This window comes from Vicugna pacos, chromosome 3 (genome assembly GCF_048564905.1).
Source record: "Vicugna pacos chromosome 3, VicPac4, whole genome shotgun sequence".
In the NCBI taxonomy this organism is placed as follows: Eukaryota; Metazoa; Chordata; class Mammalia; order Artiodactyla; family Camelidae; genus Vicugna; species Vicugna pacos.
In genome coordinates, this window is record NC_132989.1 from 50,618,835 (window position 1) to 50,645,020 (window position 26,186).

At 32.8% G+C, this 26,186-nt stretch overlaps 1 protein-coding gene across 11 annotated transcripts in view; it reads right to left on the minus strand.

The window, feature by feature from the left end:
- Positions 1-697: 697 nt before the first annotated feature.
- The window catches only part of PPIP5K2 (diphosphoinositol pentakisphosphate kinase 2), a 70,272-nt gene continuing 44,783 nt past the window's right edge, over positions 698-26,186 (minus strand). For 3 of the 11 annotated variants that reach the window (XM_072958314.1, XM_031673201.2, XM_015242396.3), the window contains 10 exons: positions 23,476-23,583; positions 23,269-23,385; positions 20,575-20,742; positions 18,048-18,221; positions 16,648-16,720; positions 14,914-15,033; positions 13,971-14,033; positions 10,430-10,570; positions 7,029-7,154; positions 698-2,776 (listed from right to left, as the gene is read on the minus strand). In XM_072958314.1, the coding sequence (XP_072814415.1) occupies positions 2,664-2,776; positions 7,029-7,154; positions 10,430-10,570; positions 13,971-14,033; positions 14,914-15,033; positions 16,648-16,720; positions 18,048-18,221; positions 20,575-20,742; positions 23,269-23,385; positions 23,476-23,583 (1,203 nt within the window). In that variant the 3' untranslated portion in view covers positions 698-2,663. Of the gene's footprint in view, positions 2,777-7,028; positions 7,155-10,429; positions 10,571-13,970; positions 14,034-14,913; positions 15,034-16,647; positions 16,721-18,047; positions 18,222-18,289; positions 19,026-20,574; positions 20,743-23,268; positions 23,386-23,475; positions 23,584-26,186 lie in introns of those variants that run through there. The other 8 variants (XM_031673204.2, XM_015242400.3, XM_031673208.2 and 5 more) reach the window with 6 other exon arrangements.

Here is a 26,186-nt window from a genome sequence, read left to right on the forward strand (position 1 = left end):
ACACAAGACCAAAAAGTAAAATCTTAGTTCAGACTGGCATGGAACTAAGTAATAGTGGAAATGTAGGTCGGGGTCAGCAGAACCTGGAGGAAAATCGGGGTAACCTTGATCAAAACACTTTTCCCTTGTCTAAAGAGTTTTAATGACATAGTTCTTAAAGAAGAACCATACATTTAGCTTTTCTCTCATAACTGCCATCTGCTGTCTTCCTGCTTAGGTACATATGTACTAAGCACACTGCCACATGTTCTCCGTCCCTTTACTGTCTCCCTTCTGCCTCCATCTCCTGCTCAAAGGAAACAGGAGATAAAGTGTTCAGCACACTTTTCTCTGTAATCCAAGACTGGTGTAACACTCCCAAAACATCAGCTAGCAGTTGAGAACAGACTATGAAAACTCTTTAGTACTGAGCACCAGAACCTGCTGGCAATGGACTTGAAGGGCACAGTTAGGTTTGAGTTTATGTGTAGGATTTTTAGTGGTGAAAAGAAGGAATAATGTACTATGAAGACTAACATCCCAGGATAATTGGGCAGTTCCTCAAGCTGGGCCTTCCCATCTCTTTGCTGGTTGGAGGATTAGGCTGCAAGAAGAAATATCTTCTATTATTGAAAGTAAACAAAAACCATACCTTCCAGGGACAGAATCAAGTGAGAAATAGATGCTTCAAACTTCCACTAAATAGTGATAACTATAATTTCTTGCTCTGAAAGGAAATACTTTATTTGCTTTAGAAAATGAATCTAACATTCTTGCAAATAAAACCGTCCTATCTACACAGCAATATTATCAAGTTTGGTGACCACAGTTAAAATCACAGTTCTTGATAGCAGTGGAAAAATGTGAGTTGTACTGAACTTTCTAGTTTATGTCTAGAGAATACATTGCAATAGGTATGGCCAATACTAAGACATTTTATCTTATATCCAAGATAAGCATGTTTATTATTAAAATAGCTTTCCTCATTCTTTCTACTTTGAAAGCTAAAAGGAAAGGGACAAAGAAAATAAACAAAAAATAATTTGCCATTTAAGTCACCCTGTGATTCTAGAAATAAAACATTTTAATTCAGTTCCACTTAAAAAATAAAAGTAGTTTCTTCACTCCAACAGTGAGCACATTAACCACATTTTCACATACAGAACGGTTAGGTACATTCAACTTTTACAAGACATGTCTCCTTATAATACATTTACATTCATGTCAAGAATATGAACTTCTATAATTGTGTATTTTTGTGACTTTCGCATCTGGTACCTCCTAAAACTAACACGTAATATGCTTATTTTCTAACGTAAGTTCATATATAATGATTTAAGGTTAGGAGAGTCTCTTCTGAGGATCTGAATAGCGATTCATATGAGAATTCAGTAATTTTTCTAAGCATAAGCCTCAAACTAAAGCTGTAGCAACTTAAGTTATCTGACTGGCCACAGATGGAATTCTTATCAGGCTGTACTATTTGGTTTACAGTTTAAGTCATTTCAAGTGGCTTACAATCATTTGCGCATCAGGGCAAAATAAGCACCAAGGATAATAAATATTTTTTCACGACGTAAATGAAATCACAACATAATGATCTCAATTTCCCTTCAAAATGTAATTATTTGAAATGAGCATTTATTTCAAACGCTCAATCTTTAAGTTATCTTAATGAGAACAACTGATATACTAGAGATAAGAATGGAAATGGGAAACACAGGTGTGGTGTACATAGTATCTACTAACTACGGAATTCAGATATTCTTCCATCTTACCGCGATGGTTTCCAATTCTGAACTCATTTTCCTAGATCTAAAAAGAACTCTGAAAATCACTGCAGTATTTATAAACTTGTCAATCATTTCTCCTAAAAAGAAATTCTCAATGTGTCTTTGCCGCCAATGCACAAAGCAAATTTTCCTGATGAACAAAAAGCACCTTATGGTAAAGAATATATAAAGAAAATATTTTCTACAAATTAATATACAAATTTATATGTGTAAAGGTGTAGTCATCCCAGCTGTATATGTAATATTTTAAATAACACATAATAGAAAATTCAAAGTACAGAATGAAAAAATAACCCATATGCTAATACTCCAGTTATTAAATATTGCAGCATATATGTAATTGTAACAATTGGGGAAAAAAAAGTTTCTAATCTAAATGATCAATGAAATCTCTTTGGAAATATACTTTAAAAGTCCACAGTGTGTAACCCTGGCCATCAAATGTCAACCCAGGCTATAAGCTACAGGTTTCTACAGCCAAATGCAATACCATGAAAATGAAAATGTGTACAGAGGCTACCTCACAGATTCTTTAGTAAACAGCATCACTGTGTGACACTGGTACAGGCCAGCCAGGCTTTTACATTCCTTTTCTTTACCACGGGCACATAGTAAACATCACATTGAGAACCACAAACCTTTATCACCGTAAGTTTTGCTACTCATAAAACACCAATAAACATTGTTTTAAACATTTCCAGATCATGACAAAAGTTCCTTACCTGAATATATACAAAGAATTCTCTATAGTTAATGTATGTTTTAAATGAATACAGAGATGTTCAAGGGGATACACATCACTTGCTTTGACACTTTCAGTCAAGGTTTCTTACATGTCCTTCTCTACTGAACATGTGATTTTTATGAGTTCCAGCTTCTGCTAAGAAGATTTCATTTCTTTTTCCCAGTGCTTTTTTTGTGCTCATGCATTTCTGTTTTGCTAGTCATACCCTTTCTCCGAGATGAGGTATTAGGAACAACTGCACTAGAAGGTCCGCTGGTAGCTATACGAAAACATAAAAACTACTGCTTAGATTTTCACAAGCAATCCAAGTTCAAATAATACAGAACAATTAACAGAAGTTCAAATAACAGAAAACAAATTTTTCTTTTCTTCCTACTTTCTTCCTGGGAAACTCATTTATTCCATCATTTTAAACTACCGTCTATTTTGCCAACGACCTTCAAATTTATACTTCTGTCCTAGGCCTTTTGCCTTACCTCAAGATCTGTATATCCTACCTGAAATCTCTAAGAGATATGTGACAGGAAACATAAATTTAACATGTTTAAAACTGAACTCATCATTTCCCCATAAACAGCTATTTTCTTCTGTATCTCTATCTCACCACTATCTAAAAGGCTAAAAGGTTAGGCCACTAGAAACATTCTTGACTTAGGACTCATCCTTCTATAGTCAAACCAACATCAAGCCCCAGTGAGTCATTAAAAAGTTGCTCTTAGCCAAGTTACCCTTCTAGTATGGGTGGGTAAGCTCCTGTCAGACCAATCCTCTTGCAGATTACTCTGGATAAAATATGGAAAAATAACTCCTGAAGACACTGAAGGGTTAACAAAAGCAGGCATGTACTAGAAAAGAATCAATACTTGGAAGAAGGGAACAACATGGAATTAGTCCCCCCTTATGAAAAACTTTTGGCCTAAGGACAGGATCCAGTCTGTACCATGTGAAATGGCTAAAACTACAACATAAAACTCAGTGTTACTAGCATGATGAACCAGGAGACAAGTATTAGGGCAACAACAGCTGCTGGAAAGCCTGACGGGGATTCCTAGAAAGGGAGAGCCCCAATTCTTTGCATAAACTCTGGTCAAATTTATGACTTGAGTAGGAATAAGCTCCAAAGAAGTCCAACTCAGGATAAAAGAAGTGAAGTGAAATCTGAGCTATCAGCCACTTCAGGGCACACAACTTTGCAATATGAGTTCAGCCAAGGTTAACTCTTTGCTTTAAAAAAAACCACAAAACCATCCAATATCCTTTGGAGAACCGTAATAGAAATAACAGAGCCCAGAGTTTCCACAACTTTTCATTCATAAAGTCTAGGATACAATCCAAAATTACTCAGTACATACATGAAAAAAATTTTCTTCTTGGGAATGGATAAACTGATAAGAGACCAATCCTGAGATCAGCCGGATTAATAGACAAGAATTTTAAAGCCACTATTCTAACTATGCTCAAGAACAAAACAATGTCTAAAACTGAAGAATAAATACCTAAAATAAAAATTCACTAGATGAGTTTAACAGCAGAAAGAGCTGACAGTTAGAAGTGAATATCAACCAGGGTTTTATTACAAAAAAACCCCAAAAAAACAAACAAACAAACCAGTCTTAAGCATGCCATAGTCAAACTGCTGGGAACCAAAGATAAAGGGAAAATACTGAAAGCAGGCAGAGAATAATCCACTGACTCACTGCATACGTCAGAACAACAATTCAAACTAACAAAGACTTTTCATCAGAAACAAAGAGTATAAGAAGATAGTGGAACAACATCTTTAAAATGCTGAAAGAAAAAAAACTTCCATCCCAGAATTCTCTTTTCAGCAAAACTACCTTTCAAGAATGAAGGTAAAGACTTTTTCAGATATAATAGCAGATCTAAGTATTAGAAATGGTAAAAAAGATTCAGGATGAAGGCAAATGAAACCAGATGGAGACAAGGATTTAGAAGAGAAGGAATGAAGAGCATTAAAAATGGCAAATATGTGGTTAAATAAAATATTTTTTCTCTTAATTTCTTCAAAATACATATGACTATTTAAAGCAAGTATCACAAACATTGTATTGTAGCCTTCATAATACACATGGAAGTAACACATCTGGGTAAGTATGTGTAAAAGATGAGAGGAGGGGAAGGTAAATATACCTAAACGATTGTTTAGATTTCTACATTTTACTTTAAGTGGTACAAAATTAACTCTAAGTAGACCTTGAAAAGTTAGAGATGTAAATTTACTGCTACCAATAAAAGATAACCAATAATGCAAAAAGGTATAGCTAAAAAGTCAATTGATAAGTTAAAATTAAATTCTAAAAAAATACCAAATTAATAAAAAAACAAGGCAGGAAGAGTAAAAGAATAATAATCAGAAGGAATAAATAAAAAATTTAATTAAAGAGTAGACCTAATTCAACTGTGTCAATAATTACATTAAATGTTAATGGACTATAAACACTAACTATAAGGCAGATAATAGTTAGGATGGCTTTTTTATATGCTATCTTAAAAAGATCATCTTAGATATGAAGACAAATCAGTTAAAAAACATACTATGCATACAGGAAGCATAAGAAATCCAAAGTAGCTAAATTCACATTAGATGAATTAAACTTTAAGACAAAGCATTACTAGAAATCAAGGAGGAAAATTTCACGATGACCAATGGGTCAATACATTAGGAAGACATAACAATCAAATATGTATGCACCTAATAACAGAGTTTCAAAACAAAGTAAAAATGGACTGAACTAAAGAGGAAACTAGACAATTTCACAACTATGAATGGAAACTACTGTCTAAGCAACTTCTAGAACCTCTCCCTTGCATGTGTCACCACCCTCCAAAATGGTAAAGACAGAGAAGAAAAACATTATCAACAACCTTGACCTAATGGATACTTATAGAACATGGCATCAATAAACTATGGAATAAAAATTCTCTTTTAGTGGACTTGGGATATACCAAATCCAAATGTTAAGCCTTAAGGAAGTCTCACATTCAAAAGACTGAAATTATATAGTATATGTTTTGTAACTGCAATGGAATTAAATAAGAAATTGGTAACAAGATAACCAAACCTCATCCCCACCCTAAATATACGAAAATTAACCAATGTGTTCTAAATACCCCATGATTCAAAAAGGAAATCACAAAATGAATTGGAAAATACTTTAAATGAGAATGAAAATACATTATAACTTTTGTGAGATGTAGCTAAAGAAGCACTTAGAGCTTTAAATGTTTTTATAACAAGATGAAATATCTAGCAATCAGTAGCTTTAGAAACTAGAAATAGAGAATAAAAGTAAACTCAAAGTAAGTAGCAGGAGGAAAATAATAAAGAGAAGAAATCAGTAAAATACAAAACAAAAAGAAAAACAAAGAGTCAAAATCCGGTTCCTTAAAAAGACCAACAAAATGGGTAAGAACGATCGAGAAAAAAAGCAGTATACAAATTATCAGTATCATGAATACCAGTGGTTACTATCACATTCATTAAAAGGATAATAAAGAAACAAAGTTGACAACTTGGATAAAATGAACAAATTCCTTGAAAATATAAGTTACCAAAACCACCACAAAAATGAAACAGAAAATTAATTCTACCAAAATTTCAGGAAGAAATCTTTCAAAAGATCTCCTTATCTTACAATAAAATGATTCAGAAAATGTAAGAGGAGAAGATACTTCCCAAATTATTTTATGAGGCCAGCATTACCCTGATACCAAAACCTGAAAGACATTACAAGAAAAAGAAAACTACAGACCAGTAACATCTACAAATGCAAGTGCAAAACTCCTCACCATCAAAATGAGTCCAGCAATACACATTAAAAATATCATACATCATGAATGGAAGACTGGCTTCTACTGACTCATGTTATATTTGAAAAGTCAAATGTAACACCATTTCACCTTTATTATTTTAAAATGTATATGAAATAATGCATTTATTATGTGTCTAAAACATAGAGAACAACAAGGTACCAGGATTCAAAGAGTATTCAAATCTTAGGTCTGCTGACCACCAGCTACATCAACAGGGACAAGCCACAGCCTTTCTGCAACTTTCTTCATGTGTAACGGGCAACAACACAATCAAATGTGTCAAATAAAAAGAGAAAAAAGCTGACAAAAGATAGAGCTGAATTTGGTAATTATATCATCGGATTAAGAATGGAGAGATTTAAACACTCTCAGAAAGAGAAAAAAAATCTTTCAAATAAAATGACTAAAATGATGCCTTAGCTCAGCAGAAAAGCAAAAGAAGATAGCTTATAAATTAGTTTAGAGAAAAGTATGAGTATGAAATATATTTTATTAACGTATGTGAGGGGAGGAAGAGACAATTAACAGAGGAAAAATGTACAAACAGATCGACAGTCTACAATAACAGATTTCCTAGAGCATAGTGATCCTTCTTAAAAACAGGTTTTATTCCCACAAAGCAAGCTATCATTACTCCTCTGCTATATGGAACCCACAGATTCCCACACACTCCTAACCTGGTTTGCTGCTTGCTTTAGTACTCTTTAAGGTAGCTGGTGGCGTCGGGAGGATCTTTGCAGGTGTGTATGTATTTAAAGATATTTTTCTTCTCATTACTGGACTGGAACGTGAAGCTGCAGAGGCTGGAAAAAACAAAACCAATATAGTAATTCAATAATTTCCTGACAATTTTATCAAATCTAAACTAACTAGATTACAAGTTATTAAAGAAATCAGACTGTCTTCCATATTACCCAGCTGAGGTTCATCTTCATGCAAGGGAATTTTAGAGGGTTTTTTTCCCTTTCTACAAGGTGGGGGGATTGAGAGGTGTGAAATGGAAAAGTAGGGATAATTCTTAAGCATGAGGTCCTCTGGGAAAAACCAGGGAGGAGTGGAGGACCACTGGAATGATCTTCTGGGTTCCTAAACAAGGGCGGTGAGGATATAACAAAAAACAGATTTGCCTATTTTTACAGTTTTGGAAGAGGACCTGATAGCAATAAACAGTGTGTCTCTGAAAAATCAATATGTGGGCCAATTATGGTAAATGTGCCTTAGGCAGTTGATACGTACATTAAATGGATATAAATTCCACTGGCAGAAGATCAATGTAGCCACTAATAAAATAATATGTAAGTGATTAAAAAGTCTCTAAGACATCATAAAAAGCAACACATCATTACTTAGCTCCTTCCTGCCTGCATTTTTTATCCTATTGTAACTTCCACCTCTAACTTATCCAATTCTCACACTTTTTCCCCCAATCTGATATTATCAGTGCCCCGATGTAAGCTATCTATCAGTTACCACAAAATGGAATAACTGTGTCCTAGGTGAGGAAAAAAAGATTTTAATGACAGATGTTAATAATGTCTTCTCCCTTGTTATAAACACCACAAAATCAGTGTAGTTCTATATTATGATGTTACTTCCTCGGCAATCATGGAATTAAGTATAAATAATGTAAATATATTGTGATTACTAAAAAGTAATTCTACAGTTGTATGATAAAATACAGGATTCAGATACTTCCATCATAATTGGCACCTTACTTTCTTTAATATTCAAAAAGAATGAAAAAACCATATATTTAGGAGATCTGGCTTTTAGTCTTGATTGGCCACTAACTAGGTTATTTACCCTATGGTGTCTTTCTAAGTTTTCTCCTTAAAACAGTAAACTTTTCTCAGGGGGGAGGATATAGCTCAAGCTGTAGAGCACATGCCTAGCATACACAAGGTCCTGGGTTCAATCCCCAGCACCTCCTCTAAAAATAAATAAATATGCAAACCTAATTTACCTCCCCTGCCCGACAAAAACCAAACAACAACAATAACAAAACAGTAAACTTTTCTCAAGTGAAATCTTAAATAAAATGGATCAAAGCAGATACTCTGGTTGAAGCAGCCATGGAAGACACAAGGTCTAACCATTTAGCATCTTTCTCTTCCTTGCGTAACTTCCAAAAGCTCTTGGGAATACAGTCTGAAGACCAGTGAACTAGATTAACTGCAAGGTTTATCCAGTTCTACCAACTGCATTAATTACACTTACTTTCTCATCTAGTTCCCTTAGTAAGTAACGGTATGAAATTTTAAGAAAGCTGGAGGGATTGGGGTACAACCCATATCCACAATATAGAGAAGAGTAAATTAGAACTGGAAAAGGAATTTAATATCCTTCATTTCATTAATATGCCTCAATAATATACTCTGAGGAAATGAATTCACTAATCACAGAAATAAAGCCATCATAAAATAGCAGTGTCATAGCATAAGCCTTCAAAGATTATCTTTTTGTAAATATTCCACCAAAGTTCTCTTGAAAACAGATGTCATTATTGCTGCTTTACCTTTAAGACATTTACTGAAGATCTTCTAAATTCAAAACAGCATTGCTATACACTCTAAATTCTTACTTACTAATTATAATCTTTCTTTAATCTCTATTTTAAGGTTTGTAATCCCTGAGCCAGGGAAGCAGTGAAACATTAAGTATAAAGAGGGGTAAAGGGAAAATGAGAATTTATTCAGATTCTCTACTGTGTTCTGAGGAGCAACATTGTCCATTCTGTCAGCTAACAGAGAACATAAAAGGAGATAAACACCCTCCAATTTCCTGACTTTGACTTTACAGCCTAGAGGTTTTTTCATTTGGAGTACTATCAATTCTCAGAATTAGACACATTCATGTGCAAATTTAAAACCGAAACCTACTTCCCCAAACCATTCCTAAAGTGAAATATTTTAGCAGATTTATAGCAAGATACCTTTCCATTACCATTAATGATTGAAAGCAGGCTTCTACCACCGGAAGTGGAAGAAAAGGGAAAGGCCACTACACTGAAGAAATGCAGAGGCACCATTGGACAGAATAGAATGTGAACAGAGCTCTCCAGAATAATACAATGTCGTTACCCCAGAAAGGGAAGCAAGACATTAAAGTGGCTTTCATTCCAAGACCTCTAATTTTATTCTTGGGAGAAACATATTCACAGCATTCTTCTTACAAAAAGGTGCCCGTATACACAGAAAGTTTGTAGCTTTTCTAAGATATGACTAGGACTAGCAACTCTTGCTCTAAGTGGAGCACTCTCTCCCAAGTCAAACGCCTCTTAACTGTAAGTTCCAATGTGTCAAAGGATCCTACAGAGCTGACTATGACAACAGCTAGCAGACTCCTCACACCTAGAAAGGTAGCCCTGAACATTTCCCAAACTGATGTCCCTCAGACTAGTTCCACATGACGTTTAAATGTGTTACCAAAAAAGCGTTTTCTCAAAAAGTAAGCTTTGGAAAATGTGGGTGTATAGCTTTCTTTATAGAAGAACCTTAGCTGTTTCTATGCTGATGTACTACACCTCTCCAAAGGCAGGCAGGATATGACGAACAGTTTCTAAGACTTACTTAGCCATTAACCCTTTTTCTTCATATACACAAATTAACCTCTTCGAATATTTTCTGATGACACAATTTGAAAAACTGTTGTCCTAATTTCCCCCCTTTTTTTGGAAGAAAAAAGATTTTTGGGAAGGGTCAAGAAAAGTGGTACATTGCATATTATACCAAGAAATTCCAAATAATCTTCTTTTACACCCCTTTCCTAAAATTCTATTTATGTTATTCTATTCTATGATCACTACTTGAATTTGTTTTAATAATTCTTTTTATATTCGGGGGGAGCGTATAGCTCAAGTGGTAGAGTGCCTGCTTAGCATGTACAAATTCCTGGGTTCAATCTCCAGTACCTCCTGTAAAAATAAGTAGATAAATAACCTAATTACCGCTCCCTCCCGTCCCCCCCAAAACAACAAAAAAAAAAGCAAAAACAAAACAAAAAACAAAAAGAAAGAAAGCTTTTTATATTCAGATAACATCTACTGCCTAAATATCAAATAATAGTAATAATTTCCTACAGATTTCAGGGGTCTTCCGTGGAACTTCACTTGATGGAGAAGCAATGGAAGCAAGAAAGTCATCCACCTGCTTTAAAGACAGGGCATTGTGAAGAGTTTCTAGAGGACAAATAGATGGCACCATGGAATACAATTCAAAGCCTGAGGAAAAAAAACAAAACAAACAAACAAAAAGTTGGATATTTTAAAAATCACTAATTAAAAAGGAAGAGGACCACTGCTTAGAACTGGACAGTTTAGGTCTTTTCAATCTATCACATGCAAACACACGAGATCTCTGAAGTCATGACACCAGATGCTATGCAATATGGGGCTGGAACAAGATGTGACAAGATTTCATTTTAAACATAACCACATAGTATATAGCATGCACACAATTTCATTCTGTATTTTGGTAAAATCTAAGAATAATACTTAAAGAAAAAAACCTGGGGTAAAAAAACAGGAAAAAAATTTTTTTTTCAGTTTTACTTTTTAAAATTAGGTCTATTTGATAGGTGAGTAAGCTGATGCCATGATGTGTCCCTGATGCCAGGATGCTAAAGGTAACTTCTTGTTGAAAAACAATTATGTGATTTCTTGTGAAGAGTGATTTTAAATACTTCTCTAGTCATACCAAGGCCATCAAGATTCTCTAGTGTGACCCCCAAACAACATTCTTCATTTACACTGACATTAAAATTCCAAAACACGTTTCACCTACCTTTATTGAATTAACACAGTAATTCTAATGGTTGAAAATTACTAGCTAAAGTCAGGCCAAGTAAAAAACAATACAAAATACAAACATGTCTGTATTCAACAATGGCACAGAAATACAAAAATTTCATGAAACAAACCATGCAGATATGTATTAATACCACCAGTGAAACAAAAGTACTTATATACACAGTTTTTTAAAAACAAATAGGATATAGGTTATTCCCTTTAAAAAAAATGTGTTTACTTCAACTTTATTCAAATGAATGGCTTTTAAAATTGCTTTTATATATAACTAAAAATATCAACTCTTTCTGCATCTACTCTTTGAAAACTTCAAACTAATTTTTTTGCAAAGAAAATACTTTAATAGGTCTTATATAAAGTCTAATATTGTTAACTTAAAAGTTAACTAAACTCAGACTGGAAAACCCTCTGCTTCAATAGACATGTGCTTATTTTAATACTGACTGATGTTTACTTAATTTAGCAAGAAAACAATGATCCAAGAACTGTCTAAATCTTAGCTGGACTAAAGAGAATCTAATCTTCCAGTGAAAATCACTAAACGATTTACAAAACTGATGCAAACCAAAGCATGACAGAACATAATATATACTTAAAAACAAACAAACAAACAAACTATAATACCATAATAGCAGCTAAAGCGCCTAAGTTAAGCACTAAAGAAATTAGGCTGGCACAAGTATTATATTTTAAGTACAAGATTCATGCAAATAAGCGCAAACCCCTTCTTTGCATTAAGCTAAACTTGACATTATGTTGTTTTTTTTTTTAATCCTTTCTCAGAAAGTCTTTTGTAACAACTATTTTCTTGCATTTGCCTGTTAGATTTTATAACAGGCAAATGACAATACAGTGAAGTCCCTCTGGACTACTTTTCCATTTATCTTTAGCAAACTTTCTCTTTAAGGCACAATGAAAGGGTTAACGCAGCAATTTAAAAAGCCACCCTGCTGTCATGTTTAGAAGCTATGAACACATACCACTGGAGCCTAGAAATTCCACAGAGGAAACGGACCAGCACCTATAGAGGTGTAGGTGTTCTGCACAGAGGCCCAGAAAATAAGGTAAAGCACTGTCAGAAGATACTTGTTTCACCATGTTCCTTGAACTAAAGATGAAGGGGAGGGGTAAGTCCATGATATGTGTTAAAATGGAAATAACATGAAAGTTAAGGGAAATAAAAGTAAAAGAAAGAATCAAATGACAATTTATAAGACAGATATGACAACACAGCATAAAAAAAGAAAAAAAAAATTTGAAAACCCCAAAGAAGTTGAAAGGGATGCATTTTATACGCATCTAGTTGCACAATGTGTGGAAAAGCCATTTTTTAAAAAGCCTAAACCAAAGGAATACAAAACTACTCTATTTTCTGTTAAACTTAACAAAAGTTGTTTTTTTTCCTCCCCCAAGCTTTGGTAAATACAGATTTCTCCTATATAAAACTTGCAATACTGGCTATGAACACATAAGCATTCTGCACAAAAGCTATAGTCGTTTTTAAACCTGCAATGTCTCTTCTTAGAATTTTGTGACTTGTTTTTCTTGTGACGTCAGTTTTTCTTCTAAGAAGTTCTTATGCATGTGGGTTCTTTAGAAGCTGCAGGTGTATCAAATAAGGATTTTTTTTTTCCTTCAAAAAGAAGCATTGAAACAACTTCAATGGAGGGAAAGCACATTAAGCTTTAAGGCTAAAGTTTTAGTTGTTGAGGATCAGAGCTTCTTACTCCAAGAAGTATTAGTGCACTGTTATTTAGATGTGCTGTTAAAGGATCCAGAAGGGGCAGAATGACCATGAACTTGTGTTCAATCCTTTAGCTCCACAAAAGTTTTTGAAAGATATGACTTGAGTTTTTGAAAGACTTATTTGCAGTTAAAAAGAAAAGCTAAAAAAGTTGCAGGGATAAAACTGCCTTCATTCCGAATAAAGGTAAAAACCTGTGTGTTTTCCTTTAAATTCTTTGATCCTGAATTATTTGAAAATGATCAGTAAATACTCCCTCTTGCCCCACAAGAAAAAGCTCCGTGTAAGAAAGCTGTAAGACTGCAGGAATTCAGTTTATAAATAATGGCCACAAAACACCTTCTTATTCAACCTCAAAAATTAAATTTAATTGAATTTGGCTTTCTAGATTTTTAGCTTAGTCTTCTTAACAAGAGTCCTCCAAATTTTAACAGAAAACAATTTTGTTTGACAGCAGCAAACCACATTGCCACATGAGGACAAGGCGAATGCTAAATTAAGTTATCAGAGCGCTCCAGACCAAGTTGGGTTTTGCTTTAGACAGTCAGGGGTAAATGATGTTACACAGTGAAACCTGTATCCCCTGGTTCCCAAGAACTTATCAAAGACACATCTCATTTAGCTATTTGACAAATGTAGCTTTGTATTTTTGTTAAATAGCTCAACAAAACAACCATATGATCAGAAAAGAAGTTAGGAAGAAAAAAAAAATTAAAACTGTTGAGAATTAAGAAGAAAATAAATAATACTAATTGTATTTTTTTAATTATGTAGACTAATCACTTGAGAAATCAGAAGGAATTTTTAGGTGCTAATTAAGTATTAAAACTCATCATCAATGTGGTCATTTAAAAGTTTGATGAACGGTATTAAATTATTGTATAAATTACAGCTGAAAAAGGGAGCTAGACAGTATCAATATTTTGGGTGAATACTGAGTTAGAATTGTATGCCAATTGAAATTAAGGACTGAGAAATGAATGATACTGTATACCCCACACTTTGAAATAAAAAGAAAAATTAAAAAGGATGAAGCAGGGGAGTATCTTTTAAAATAAAAGCAAAACGTACCATTGGTTGGGTGTCGAGCAAATGAGATAGAAAACCTTTTAACAGCAGAACCACGTGTGGCGTCTGAGAAAGAGAAAAACAGGTACCTGAAATTCGTAACAGCTACCAAAAGAACACTTGAAAAAAGAGGGGGAAAAACAAATATACAAGGAGGTTAGAATTAGGTGACATGCAGAAGGCACAATGAGAGAGGGTAATAAGCCAAATACTGGTTAAAAGAAGAAAAATGGCTTGATGATAGAGGCCTAGTGTTTAATGAAGTATACAAAAGAAAGAAAAGCAGGATGAGCTGGCAATTCTGGTAAATCAATGTTTTACTGACTAAAATAAGTTTGTGGATACACGAGAAAAAGTTTTAAATAAAGCTAATCCTGAAAGGGCTAATAAATACTCTTATTAACAAAAGGAACAAATTTCCATCAGTCTCAAGAGGCATTCTGAATATTAAAATTTAAGGTGTATTTAACAACTGTGAGGATTTTCTTCAACTGGGGATTTTAAAATATACTCATCATATGTTTATTGAAATAAAGATATTGCCAATGTGATATTTTCTTCTACTTATAAACATTCCATTCACTTTATTTAGATCAGTATCAGTAAGCAAAATAAAGGTTAACAATCAAAAGACATTTAAAAGATCAAACCAAGATTTTTTCTTTATAATATGGCTTACCAACTGTCTAAAAGAAGAATACACATGATGCAGTTCTAAATTTCACAAACTGCTCATTGAGCAAGTACTGGAAGTCTAACTACAATTAACTGATGAGACGTGGATCCAAATAGCAGATAACAGAACACTGATAGGCACTTAGACAAAAGGTGCTAGGGTTCCACTTCAGTCAGTCAGCGCCTTAGGCTTGCCTTGGGGAAACAGCGTATGCCCATGGGTGTGTGCGTGGGTGCAGGTATGAATCTGTGTGTGCATGTGTGCACATACCATCTATGCAGCCAGAAGAGGTCAGCTTTTTACGATGAGTACGAGCATAATCCTGTAGGTTAGGTGCGCTTGAAGAACCCCCGAGCACCGAGGTGCTAAACAGGCCCGCACAGTGAGACCCTGATGGGAGTTAGAGAAAATACATACAACAACGGGTGTTCTTCCATTCACATTGGGAATTCATGCAGCATGCAGTAACACGGCTCTTACCACAAATACTTCGCAGTGCCTTGAACAGGCTCACAATTCACTTACAATGTCAACTTTTAATACAGTCACTACCACCATTTACCATATGTACAATTGGAGGTATTTTACACTGGAGAAAATGTTCTTTGAGGACATATGTCCACAAAATAATTAAACATATACATATGATAAGTATTGAAAATACTACCATAAAAATTAATCTAGGATAAGAAATTCTGTCAATTTGCCTGAGCAGGCCATATTAAAAAAACCTCTCCTAGCACAAATTAAATCATATTAAATTAATATTCCTGAATGTATGTAAATGAAGAACTTTTTCTGATGTCCCTGAATTGGAGTTATCAACATCTGTTATGAAATAAAGCAAATCAAAGCTTCCTTATTTGTGAGATCAGGTGGAAACAATTCCTTTTAGGTGGTCACTGAGGCCTAAATCACTTTAAATTTCAAATACAAATGACTTAAGATTTTAATTAATAAGACCCCAGTGAAACACGTTATGAGCAAATAAAACATAGCCAGTATAAACTGATGCTTAATTTGTAGCAAAAGTCTTTACATCCAAGTAAAACTTTTACCACTGGGTAAAGATTAAGTAAAGTTCTATAAAATACGTTATAATACATAAAGAAAGAAGTAATATATATGTGTGTGTGTATGTATCCAGATGTAGATATATACATATATATATCTGGCAAGATACTGTGGGAATATTAAAAGTTATCAACATAAGATACATGTAATAAAAGAAAGATTTGTTTCAAGTATGTTGGCATCAATGGGCACTTCATATACTTAGTGTAGAGACCATGGTACATACATGTTGAAACGTATACTGAAATTTATTTCTGCTGTTGTTAAACCAATTAGCAACTATTTACAGAAAATAGTATATCAGTAATTCATATAATTTATCAACAATGATCTAAAACCAAAATAAGCTTAGAAAGGTCTTTTAAAATGTCGCTTTGCTTGAGTGTTAGCAAAGAACTAATTATGTTCTATAGGTCAATAAAGAGTAACATTGCCACTGTGCATTAGCTTTGCTTTGGTTTTCCTTAAGAGGTGATCAGAAGGGAAAATCAGTACATTCAGATAGGGTTTGAAACACTCCCCATTTAAACATTTTTTTAATCAGAAAAATAGAAGGTTTTTTTGCATGCGATGGCATATTTTCATCTTTATCAATGACAAAAATGAAGTTTCCTTCCTAAATTAAAAAATGTTGAGATTCTAACTTAAAGAACACAGTATTAAAAACAAGCATTGGCAACTGGACTAAGTAGTTTACATTACGGGCATTCCAAGGGTTATAAAACAAAATTAAATGCTATTTCTTGTTTATTTTTATCAAAACCTTATTGTATATTTCAAGTTTAAAACGCAACATTTCTGAATTAGTCTATGTTAAATTAAAACTAAAGCATAGCATTTGGTCATGCTTTCACAACTGAAGAGTTTTACATGTGTGCGAAGTAGTGAGTTTAAGAAGGTTTGGAATACAATTTCCTGTAGACCACATACCTACAGTAGGGTTCTGCTTCTGTTCCACAAGAGTTCTTGGTGTTCGCAAGTAATTAGCATTTTCAGATACAACCTGCACGAGGAAAACAAAATAAATGAGGTAAAACAGTAAAATAAATTAAAAAGTCCATACTTCATTTGCAGCCTGTTCCAGACAGACACAGGTTAATAAGCTGTATGATAAATATTAGTAGAAATACATAAAATATGAAAGATCATGCAAGATCCCCTTCTGAAGGGAGTCCATTTCATATGAGGTCCTTGCAATGAAGTGGTGCGAAGCAGGCATTCAGAATTAAATATCATGTATGAAACAAGACAGATGAAAAGAAACAATTAATAGACTGATATAATTTCACTCTCTCTTAAAAGAAGCCAAATGCCCCACTCTTAAACAGCTCCTGTATTTGAAGGGGGAAAAAACAATCACAAACAAAAGAAAAGACAGACAGAGACTGTTGAGATCACCATACAATTACTGATCCATGCACAGGCTTTATCAGAGTAACCTTTAAATAATCACAGCCTTAATGGATACCATAATCCCTTTTCCTATAATCAAATGCATTGTATTTCCAAAAGGAAATTGTTGAAATTCTCGGAAAAGTCATGTGTAACAGCAGACCTTCCATTGTTAAAAAAAAACAAAAACAAAAACCAAAATAAAACAACACAATATTTTAAGTTTCCTAAAGTCATCACAGAAAGTCCTTCTGAAATCATTTTATTTTGACCCCTTTTGTAAGGGCATATTGTTAATGGGCACATATATATTGCTCCCTTTTATCTTAAAGAGAGCATTAAAATGTTATATACTAAAAAAAGAAAAAAAAAACATACTCTATGTAATTAAATTAGATACTTCCAGATAACAGAGGGAGAGAACCGTCAGTATTAGATGTATCCTGCTAATTAATACGGGGCCACATAAATTTTGATATTTAAAAAAATGTTCACATTCTCAGCAAAATTCAAATAGAATCTAGTTTTCAATTATGGGGTAAAAGGTTATTAAATTTTTTTTACCATCAAACTATGTAATTTCATTTCTGAATGCTTTAAAGGACAATAAAGTCAAAAAAAAAGTCAAAGAAAGATTTTTTTTCCTTTAAAAAATTTTTTTATTAACAAGGTTCCAGGAGTACAAAATTTATTTACTAATTTTTAAATCCTGGATATTTAAAACCGTCCCAGTAAAGATGCTAAACGTATGCAATGTAAGCGGTTTCTTTCCCTCAAATATTATTCAATATCCCAAGAATTTTTAAATAAACTCAAAGTGAAAAAACAGAAGGATTTACTCTGATGTAAAATACAAGGGATTAGATGTCCTCAAAGACAGCTGTTTGTTGCTCTGAATGCGGGGAGGAAAAATGTTTAATGAAGTAAAGTTTAAAAACCTGTTGCCATGAGCCAAAAATACTGGATGTGAAAGCCAATGATTTGGGGGAGACAGGGGAAGAAGTGATTTGTTCCCCTGATCTGCGTCTTCGACGCCCAGTACCCACACCACTGGTGTAATGCAGCCAGGTACCAGTACCCTCTGGGCTAGACACACTCAGGGGGCTCTCTTCCTGGAAGTGAGAAAAGGGGCAAAAAAAAAAAAAAAAAAAAAAAAAAAAAAAGCAGAGCATGCAAAGTTAGATACAACAGAGCCAAATGATCAGAAAGAAAAAAAAATACAGTTTGTTTGCATTTGCTTATCAATTTTTAAAAGACTATGAAACAGTAATTTGGGAGCCAAATATTTCAATATTTGAGAAATTGATAGGAATCACTTATAAAGCTAATTGCAGGTGATAACGATGAGAATTACCTTATTATCTTAAATACACAAAATATTTATACTGTTTAATAGTTGTCCCTTCCCTCTTAGAACTGGAAAGATTTTTAACAATTTTTAATCTTAGCAATTTGAAAAATATGAAAGTATTCTGCTTAATTTTAGATATTTAAGAGATTTTGTGCTACATTGGGTAAACTTTTCTACCCAAATAACTAAAGAAGCCTGCAGAGGGTTAAAGAGACTTCAATTTATGTAAAGTATAAAAGAAGATCTGCCTGCCAGACAAAAAAAAATTAGAGATCATGAGATGGAGGATTCAAACTGCACTTGTTTACACTTTCAAGCTATCTACTTGTTTATCCCCTCCAAAGATTATTTATAGAGTTCAGTAGGCAAAACATGCAGCAAACATTCTCATTTTACATGTTTGCATGTTCAGATTTCAGACAGTGAGGACAGAATAAAATCTACTTGCACAAAATGAAGAGAATAGTCTTTTTCTCTGTGTGTCTTTTGGAAGTACAAACTTCTGATATCCATGAAGATGGTGGACGCTGGAAAAAGTCTTCAAGGTTTTACTTGAATAATTTACCTTATGGAAGTAAAAGTTTAGCATGGCATAGAAATAATCTCTTGAAAGCAACTATTTAAGTATTTATGAGAAAAAGGTTTATCAATGTGTTCTGTATTTTAAGAGTTAACAAAGGGCAGTGATTTTGTTGAAGATTTTACAAATGAGTTGCGAAATGAAGGGCTCAGAATACATTTGACTGTATCAGTGTTATGGGCTTTTTTTTGGAGTGCAGAAAACGGTTTAATGGTACAATTCTGAACAATCTGATACAATGCAGATCGCTTGTTCAACATCAAAATCACTGCCCTCACACAAATGGTAGTTTAGATTATATTAACATAGGTCATTTTCCAATTTTCTAAAATTAAAGATGCCTAGACATAATCCCAGTTTTCTCATTCTTAAATTAAGCTATAATAGAACAAATAATCCCAAATTCTGTAATTGTTAATCATTCTTTTTTAAAATTAACTAAAAATACCACATTCAAGGGAACCCTAACCAGTATATAATTTCCATTATAAAATTATAACAGTCTGTGTTATTGATGGATATTTTTCCTATACATAACTGTCAAATTGGGACACATGTACCTGAAATTTGAGAATTAGAAAGCACTTATGTTTATATAATTTGGGGCTGCAAAAATGAGCATAATTCTTTTTTGTTGGTGTTTTTCTTACTCACCAACTTCTAGACAATGTATCTAACCCTTAAAAGTTGGCATATTTAATCAATAACAAAAAATATTTTTCTACCTTAAAATTTGATGGTTCCTCTTATCTTAAATTCTTGCTTTCTGCTTTTACTCAAGCATTTAGAAAACATTTATCAGCAGCACTACTAATCTCAAATCAGTGCTGGGAGAATGATTGTATAGAGAATATAAATAACCCAAAATAAAGGTATTTGAAGTATAAATTGTTTACAGATGTTAAAGATTTACTTAAGCGTCATTCCAACTGTTCAGTTTAAATTTAAAAGTTGTTTTAGTAGTTATTTAAATGTTATTTTATTAGTGAGTATAATAATTAGCCTAAGTTATTTAATTATAGATCCTAATACAAAGGTAAATTTTTCAATTATAGCATCAAATTTTCAAATTCCTATACTGACTTTTGCAATCAAGTTAACAGTTTAGAATTTCACCTCTTAATCTACAGCATCATTGGAATCAGTTGACTGAAGCAGCTACAGAAATTCCTCACTACTTTTAACCAAAAATTATCCCTAACTCATTAAATCAGACTTTTAAAAAAGTTCTTCTTAGAATAACCTAAGTGACAAGACAAAAAAAATGGATCAGTGCTAACAAAGGCCTTATTTTACTATTTCTAGTCAATTTTGTTATGAAAACTATACATAAAGCTCCAGATTCTAAAATGAATCTTTATATTTTCTAACTGCCTCTTTATTTTTAAAAATTTATTTGAAAAATAGATAAAGTTAACAATTAAAAATCTGTTAGGTTCCCAAGCTTCATAATTAAAGCTGTATTTTCTTTTCTGTTTTATTAAAATATAGTTAGTTTACCTTATAAAAAACATGCTCTGACACATATACTTACCTCATTTGTGGCCATCTTCCTAGATCTTGGAAGTGGAGACTTCCTGTGTATATGAATTGGCTCTGATACTATAGGTTTAAACAATATCACAGCTCGATCAACCTCATCTTTTTTAGAAGTATGTGGTTCGTCATCATTATCGATTTTAAAAGATCTCCTCCCTTCATTCTGTGTGCAAAGCATACAACATAATAAAATTCAGATAAAACAAATCAGCCTCTTCAGATGAACAAACTCAACCACCGAGTGGCTTAGTCACTTGAAGTACATATATAAGTTAATTTATTCAAGTGAATTAGTATTAATTGAATTCTTATAACATCCTAGTATTATTCTGGGTATTGAAAGACACATAACAGAGTTCCTGACTTCAAGAAACATATATACTCTATGGAGAAATTAAACAATAAAGTAACAATAAAAATCCATATAAAACAAAGTGCTTAATTAAGTTTCATCAAATGCCCAAATAAATAAGCAATAATAATAGATGACAGTAAGAAAGAACAGAGATCAGTTTTGTTATCAGTAATGTCATCAAACCAAGCACAAACTAAAATAGCACCTGAATTTATAAATTTTAGAAAATTTAAATTCTATTCCAAATATTTCCCCAAATGTGATGACTGCATACTTAACAATCATTCAATGACTCACTAAATATTTACTGGGCACATACCACGTGCCAAGATACAGATTAATAAGACACAGTTCCAAATTGTAAGAATCTCACGGTATAGTATGGGAAACAGACATGATAAAAAAAATTTATACTAATCATCCTTATGTCATAGAATAGGTAAAATGGGGCATGGTCATATAGCAAAACACATATTTTAAAGCAATAAGAATGGACAAACTAAGACTAAATACAATTACATCAATGAATCTCACAAACACATCAGTCAAAAGAAGCCAAGTAGAAGTATATGAAAACCTTCATCAAACCAAGGGGTATAGAAAATAAAATAAAATAAAATAAAAAACCTCTTTAACTAGGTAATGTATATCTAAAAACTTGGGACAATCATCACAGATAATAATAAATCATTGAAAGACAAGAATGTCATCATCACTAGGCCTATTCAACATTTTGGTAGGTCACTATTCAGGTATGATCACATACATAGAAAATCCAAATGACTCTATGGATAAATTATCAGAATGAAAAAATAGCATGTAGTAGGTTGTTAGTTATAAAATCTTTACACAAAAATGAGTTAAAATTCAATATGAAAATAGTAAACAGAAAATGAAATTTAAATAAGCCGTTTATGATAACATCAAAAACACAAAGAACTTTGGAATTAATACAACAAAGGTAATACAAAACAGTAAAAAAGTCTTAATTTTATCAAAAAGGTAAAAAGAATAGCTAAATAAATTCAGAGATATACCAAGCCCTTGGATTAGATACAATTCTGTAAACATATTTCTCTCAAAACTGATCTGCATCATTTATGTAATCTCAATCAAAATCCCAAATTCTCTTTGAAACCTTACCTTTCACTTTAGTTTGGGAATGAATGAGGATGCTTAGTATAAACACTTCTTTTCAATATCATACTGGTCTTAGCCAGTAGCACTTCACCAAAAGCATATTCAAACGGCTAATGAATATAAAAAAAGGTGCTAATCCTTATTGGTTGTGAGAATAATGTAAATTTAAATCACAATGAGATATCACCACATAACCCCCAAAATAGCTACATTAAAAACATTAATCATACCAAGCGCTGATAAGGATCTGGTAATATCTTTGAAAAGCTAATTGACTGTATTTTAAAAAGCTGAACATATGCATACACTATAATTCATCAACTTTACACCTAGATGTATATCCAAAAGAAGTGTATAAATACGTTCAGAAAAAGACCTGTAGAAGAATTTTTATATAAGCATCCATCTTCAAACCCTGAAAACAAATAAAATGATCATCACAGTAAAATGAATTAACAAGTTACACTTGTATTTATTTAAGGAAACCCATATGGCTACAAAAATGAAGAACAGAATAGATGAATCTGAAGCAATAATGAAAGAAAGAAGCAAAGCCTAAAGCACATATCTTGTGATTTCATTTATATAAAATTCAAAAATAGACAAAATTAATCTATGGTGTCAGAAGTCACGAGAGTTAGGCATCTCGGGGGAGAAGGCAAGGACATTGTGATACAGAGGTGACAAAAGTGATTCTTCTGAAATGGTGATATTATTCTACGACCTGGCTAGTTTTTTCACAACTGTGTTTATTTTGTGATATGTTATTAAACTGTACATGTATGATTTAGGTATGTTTACAAACATGCATTATAGTTCAGTAAAAAAGTTTTAAACTGAGTACATATTTAACCTTGTAGGATTATTTTAAGGATTAAAAGGCAATAATTCATGCCAAGTACTTAGCATGGTAAAGCATGAACTAGTCCTTCAATAAAACAACAACCAAAACCAAAAATAAAGTTATAGTTATTCATTCTAAATACTGATCTTGAAAACTGAGAAAATCTAGAAAAAACATAAAATTCTAATGTGCCTAAAAATGCTGTCTATACAAATCATACTTCAAGAAGACTAAACTATCTTGCTACTTAGTAGTTGGATTAAGAATCACGGTACATTATAGAAAATTCTTAAAGAAACCTCATGAAAATCTAGAACTGCAGTAAGCACTGAGAATTTCATCTTCATTACCTCCCTTGAAGCTGGTCTATATCCATAGCCAGATGGTAAATTTTTGTCTTCTTCACATCCTTTGGCTCCTGGACTGAAGTGTAATTCAACATGAAAGCGTTCCTCAGAGGAAAGATCCTAAAGAATATTATAGAACATTTTCAGAACGAGAAACTTCAAACCATTTATTTACCACTGGTAACACAAATAAATCGAGAACTCTGTTACCTTGTTAGGATCTTCATAAAGCATGATAACAATCTGAGTCATGTAGTTGAGTTCATTGACAACATTTAAATAATCCATAGCTCGTTTCCACTGTTCATCCTTTGACTCCTGAACAAAGGTATATGATAAGCATTTTCTAGTATTATATTACTTGAAAATCACTTTATTTTTGTTATGGTAATTTGTTGTTGAATCCTGACTGATACCACACAAATAAATTGAATACTTATATGTACAATCTTTTCAAATAACTCCACTTATTTAAGTCTTAATAAATTATTTAAGCATAAATAAATTATTTAAAAAATTTCTTAACAGTAGCAATAGAAACTCCAGTGGTAACTTTTAAAAAATAACTCATAGGAAGTAAAAATAAAGAAGCTCTTAACTATGACACCTACAATTGAATTCTTAGGGTAAGAGACAATTTTTAATCTTAAGTCTCAAAATACCTAACATAGTGTCATACTTCATAAGCAGACTATCTCATAAAAGTATTGCTATTTTTCCCACCATGATATAGCTCACATATGCATTACATGCCCATCAGTAAATATTCCTCATTACTCCGTAGTGATATCTTAAAACAATCAGCAGAAGGAGGCATAGGTAGATTCTTTAAACCATCTCCTTCACCTTCATTTAGAGAATCATTGGTCTTTAAACATGTAATCAGCATCGGAACTGAAAGGGATTTTAGAGAACACGTCTTACAAGCATTCAAAGCAGAAAATTCTATCTGAAAAAGTAAAACTACACAAAGTTCAGGGTCGACAGTCAATAGTCGACGGGGTACACTTAGACTTAATGTACATCGGAGACAACTTCCTTCATCTCATATATCATAAAATAAGACTACATTCTAATTATTTTTTTTAATTCAGCATATATGTCCTTTTGAAATTTAGACATTGTATTGAGGAAGTATTCCACTTGTGAAGTTTGTAGAAGGGTAAAGTGTAATTTGTGTGATTACATGTATTCTTAGCTTCATTTCAACAAATGGCTAGTCATACCTCTAAATGAGCAGTTGCTATCAATTTAAGCAACACTCCAGAGAGAAAATTCATCTGTTATGTTTATGTGTGTCTGCCTGTGTCTGTGTGTGAGGAGGGATTAAGTGCAAAGATGTATATACATTTTTTCAAAATTCATAAGGAAAAATATAAATTAGCATAGTGTTACTGAGTTTCACTAGATGTGAATTATTGTAAATGATGGATTTAAATTAAGTATTAAAATTTTTCAATAGTTGAAAAGATCTTTTTTTAAATCCATTAGCACAGATTTTTATAAGAATGAGGTGTTTTTTTCTTAATTAAGCAAACTTTTATTGCAGCTTAAATTGTGGTACAGAAATACTTTCAACTGATTTAAGTCCAATACTAGGAAGAGAGAAATTATGCACCAAAATTTTCCCTCCTCTATCAAACACACTAGGATTAATTTAGATTACTATTCAATCTATAGGTTTCATTTTCCTAGGCTTTGTTTCATAAAAATTTCTGCAGTTTTCAGCATTAAATCTATTAGTAGGGGGTAAAAATCAGACCTCAAGCCAACAAATGTCATCAGATCTACTGGGACACTTAAGAACAAAATCCACTCTGTGATACTTATTAATAAGAACACTGCCTAATATCTAACTCAGTCTTCTCTTGCAGTTACAGATTTTGTCAGGTCTGCTCCAATGAACAGATACAATTAAATATTTTGTAGGATCTATAATTAAAATTTAAGAATTCATAAAAATCTTTTTTAAAAATAAAGACTATTAAATATATTCCTTGAAATTTTGTTTAAAATCTTATTTCCTTAACTAAACTTTAAGAGACCAAACAAGGTTTTAAGTGTATTAGCTACAGGGTCTTATTAAGATAATGAATTATAGCTGAAATAAATTAAAAAAAATTTAAATCAGAAAACAGGGTATCATTTTGGTACAGACTTTAATTTTCACTTTAGTAAATATACGTAATTTTTTTTTATCCCAGAACCACAGATTTTTCTAAGAATGAGTTGTTCAGCTTTTGTTTTAAAAATGTAGTCAAATGCAATATATACTCATCAAGCTCTAGTTCTACTGCCACCACCCTACATGTAAACTATACAGTCTTTCTCTAGGTCACTGTGATAGGCTCCTAACTAGTTTCCTCATATCTACTCTTATGTATTGTCTACAAAACAACCAAAGCCATTCACTGGCCTGCTTAAAACCTTTCAATGGCTTCCCAATCCCCTGAGGATCTCCAAGGCATGCCTCTCCAACCTTATCTGCTGCCATTTTATCCATCACTCACTACTATGCTCCGAACACAAGCCTTCTATCTGTTCCTACATCCCCTATGTCCTTTCCACCTTGTAAGTAAGTACAAGAGGGTCAAAAGGTGACCACATAAGAGATGTATCTCTCCTCCCCCAGAACAAGTCCATCACTACTACTGGCTATATAAGCTCTTGCCTTGCTAATTAGGGGTCATCTTTTTCACTATTTCTTTTATTAAAACTCCACTAATCTGCATAGGCATGCAAAGGATGTCACTTTCTTATTCTTAATGAGATAAAAAAGAAATGAAAACAAGAGGAAAGAAATATGAAGTAGAAAACTTGATGGAAACAAAACAGTGATAAAGACTTGGGGTAACTTTGATAATAAGCTTTCATCAAAACCCAATAATAAGATAGATAAAGAATCAAGAGACATATACCCA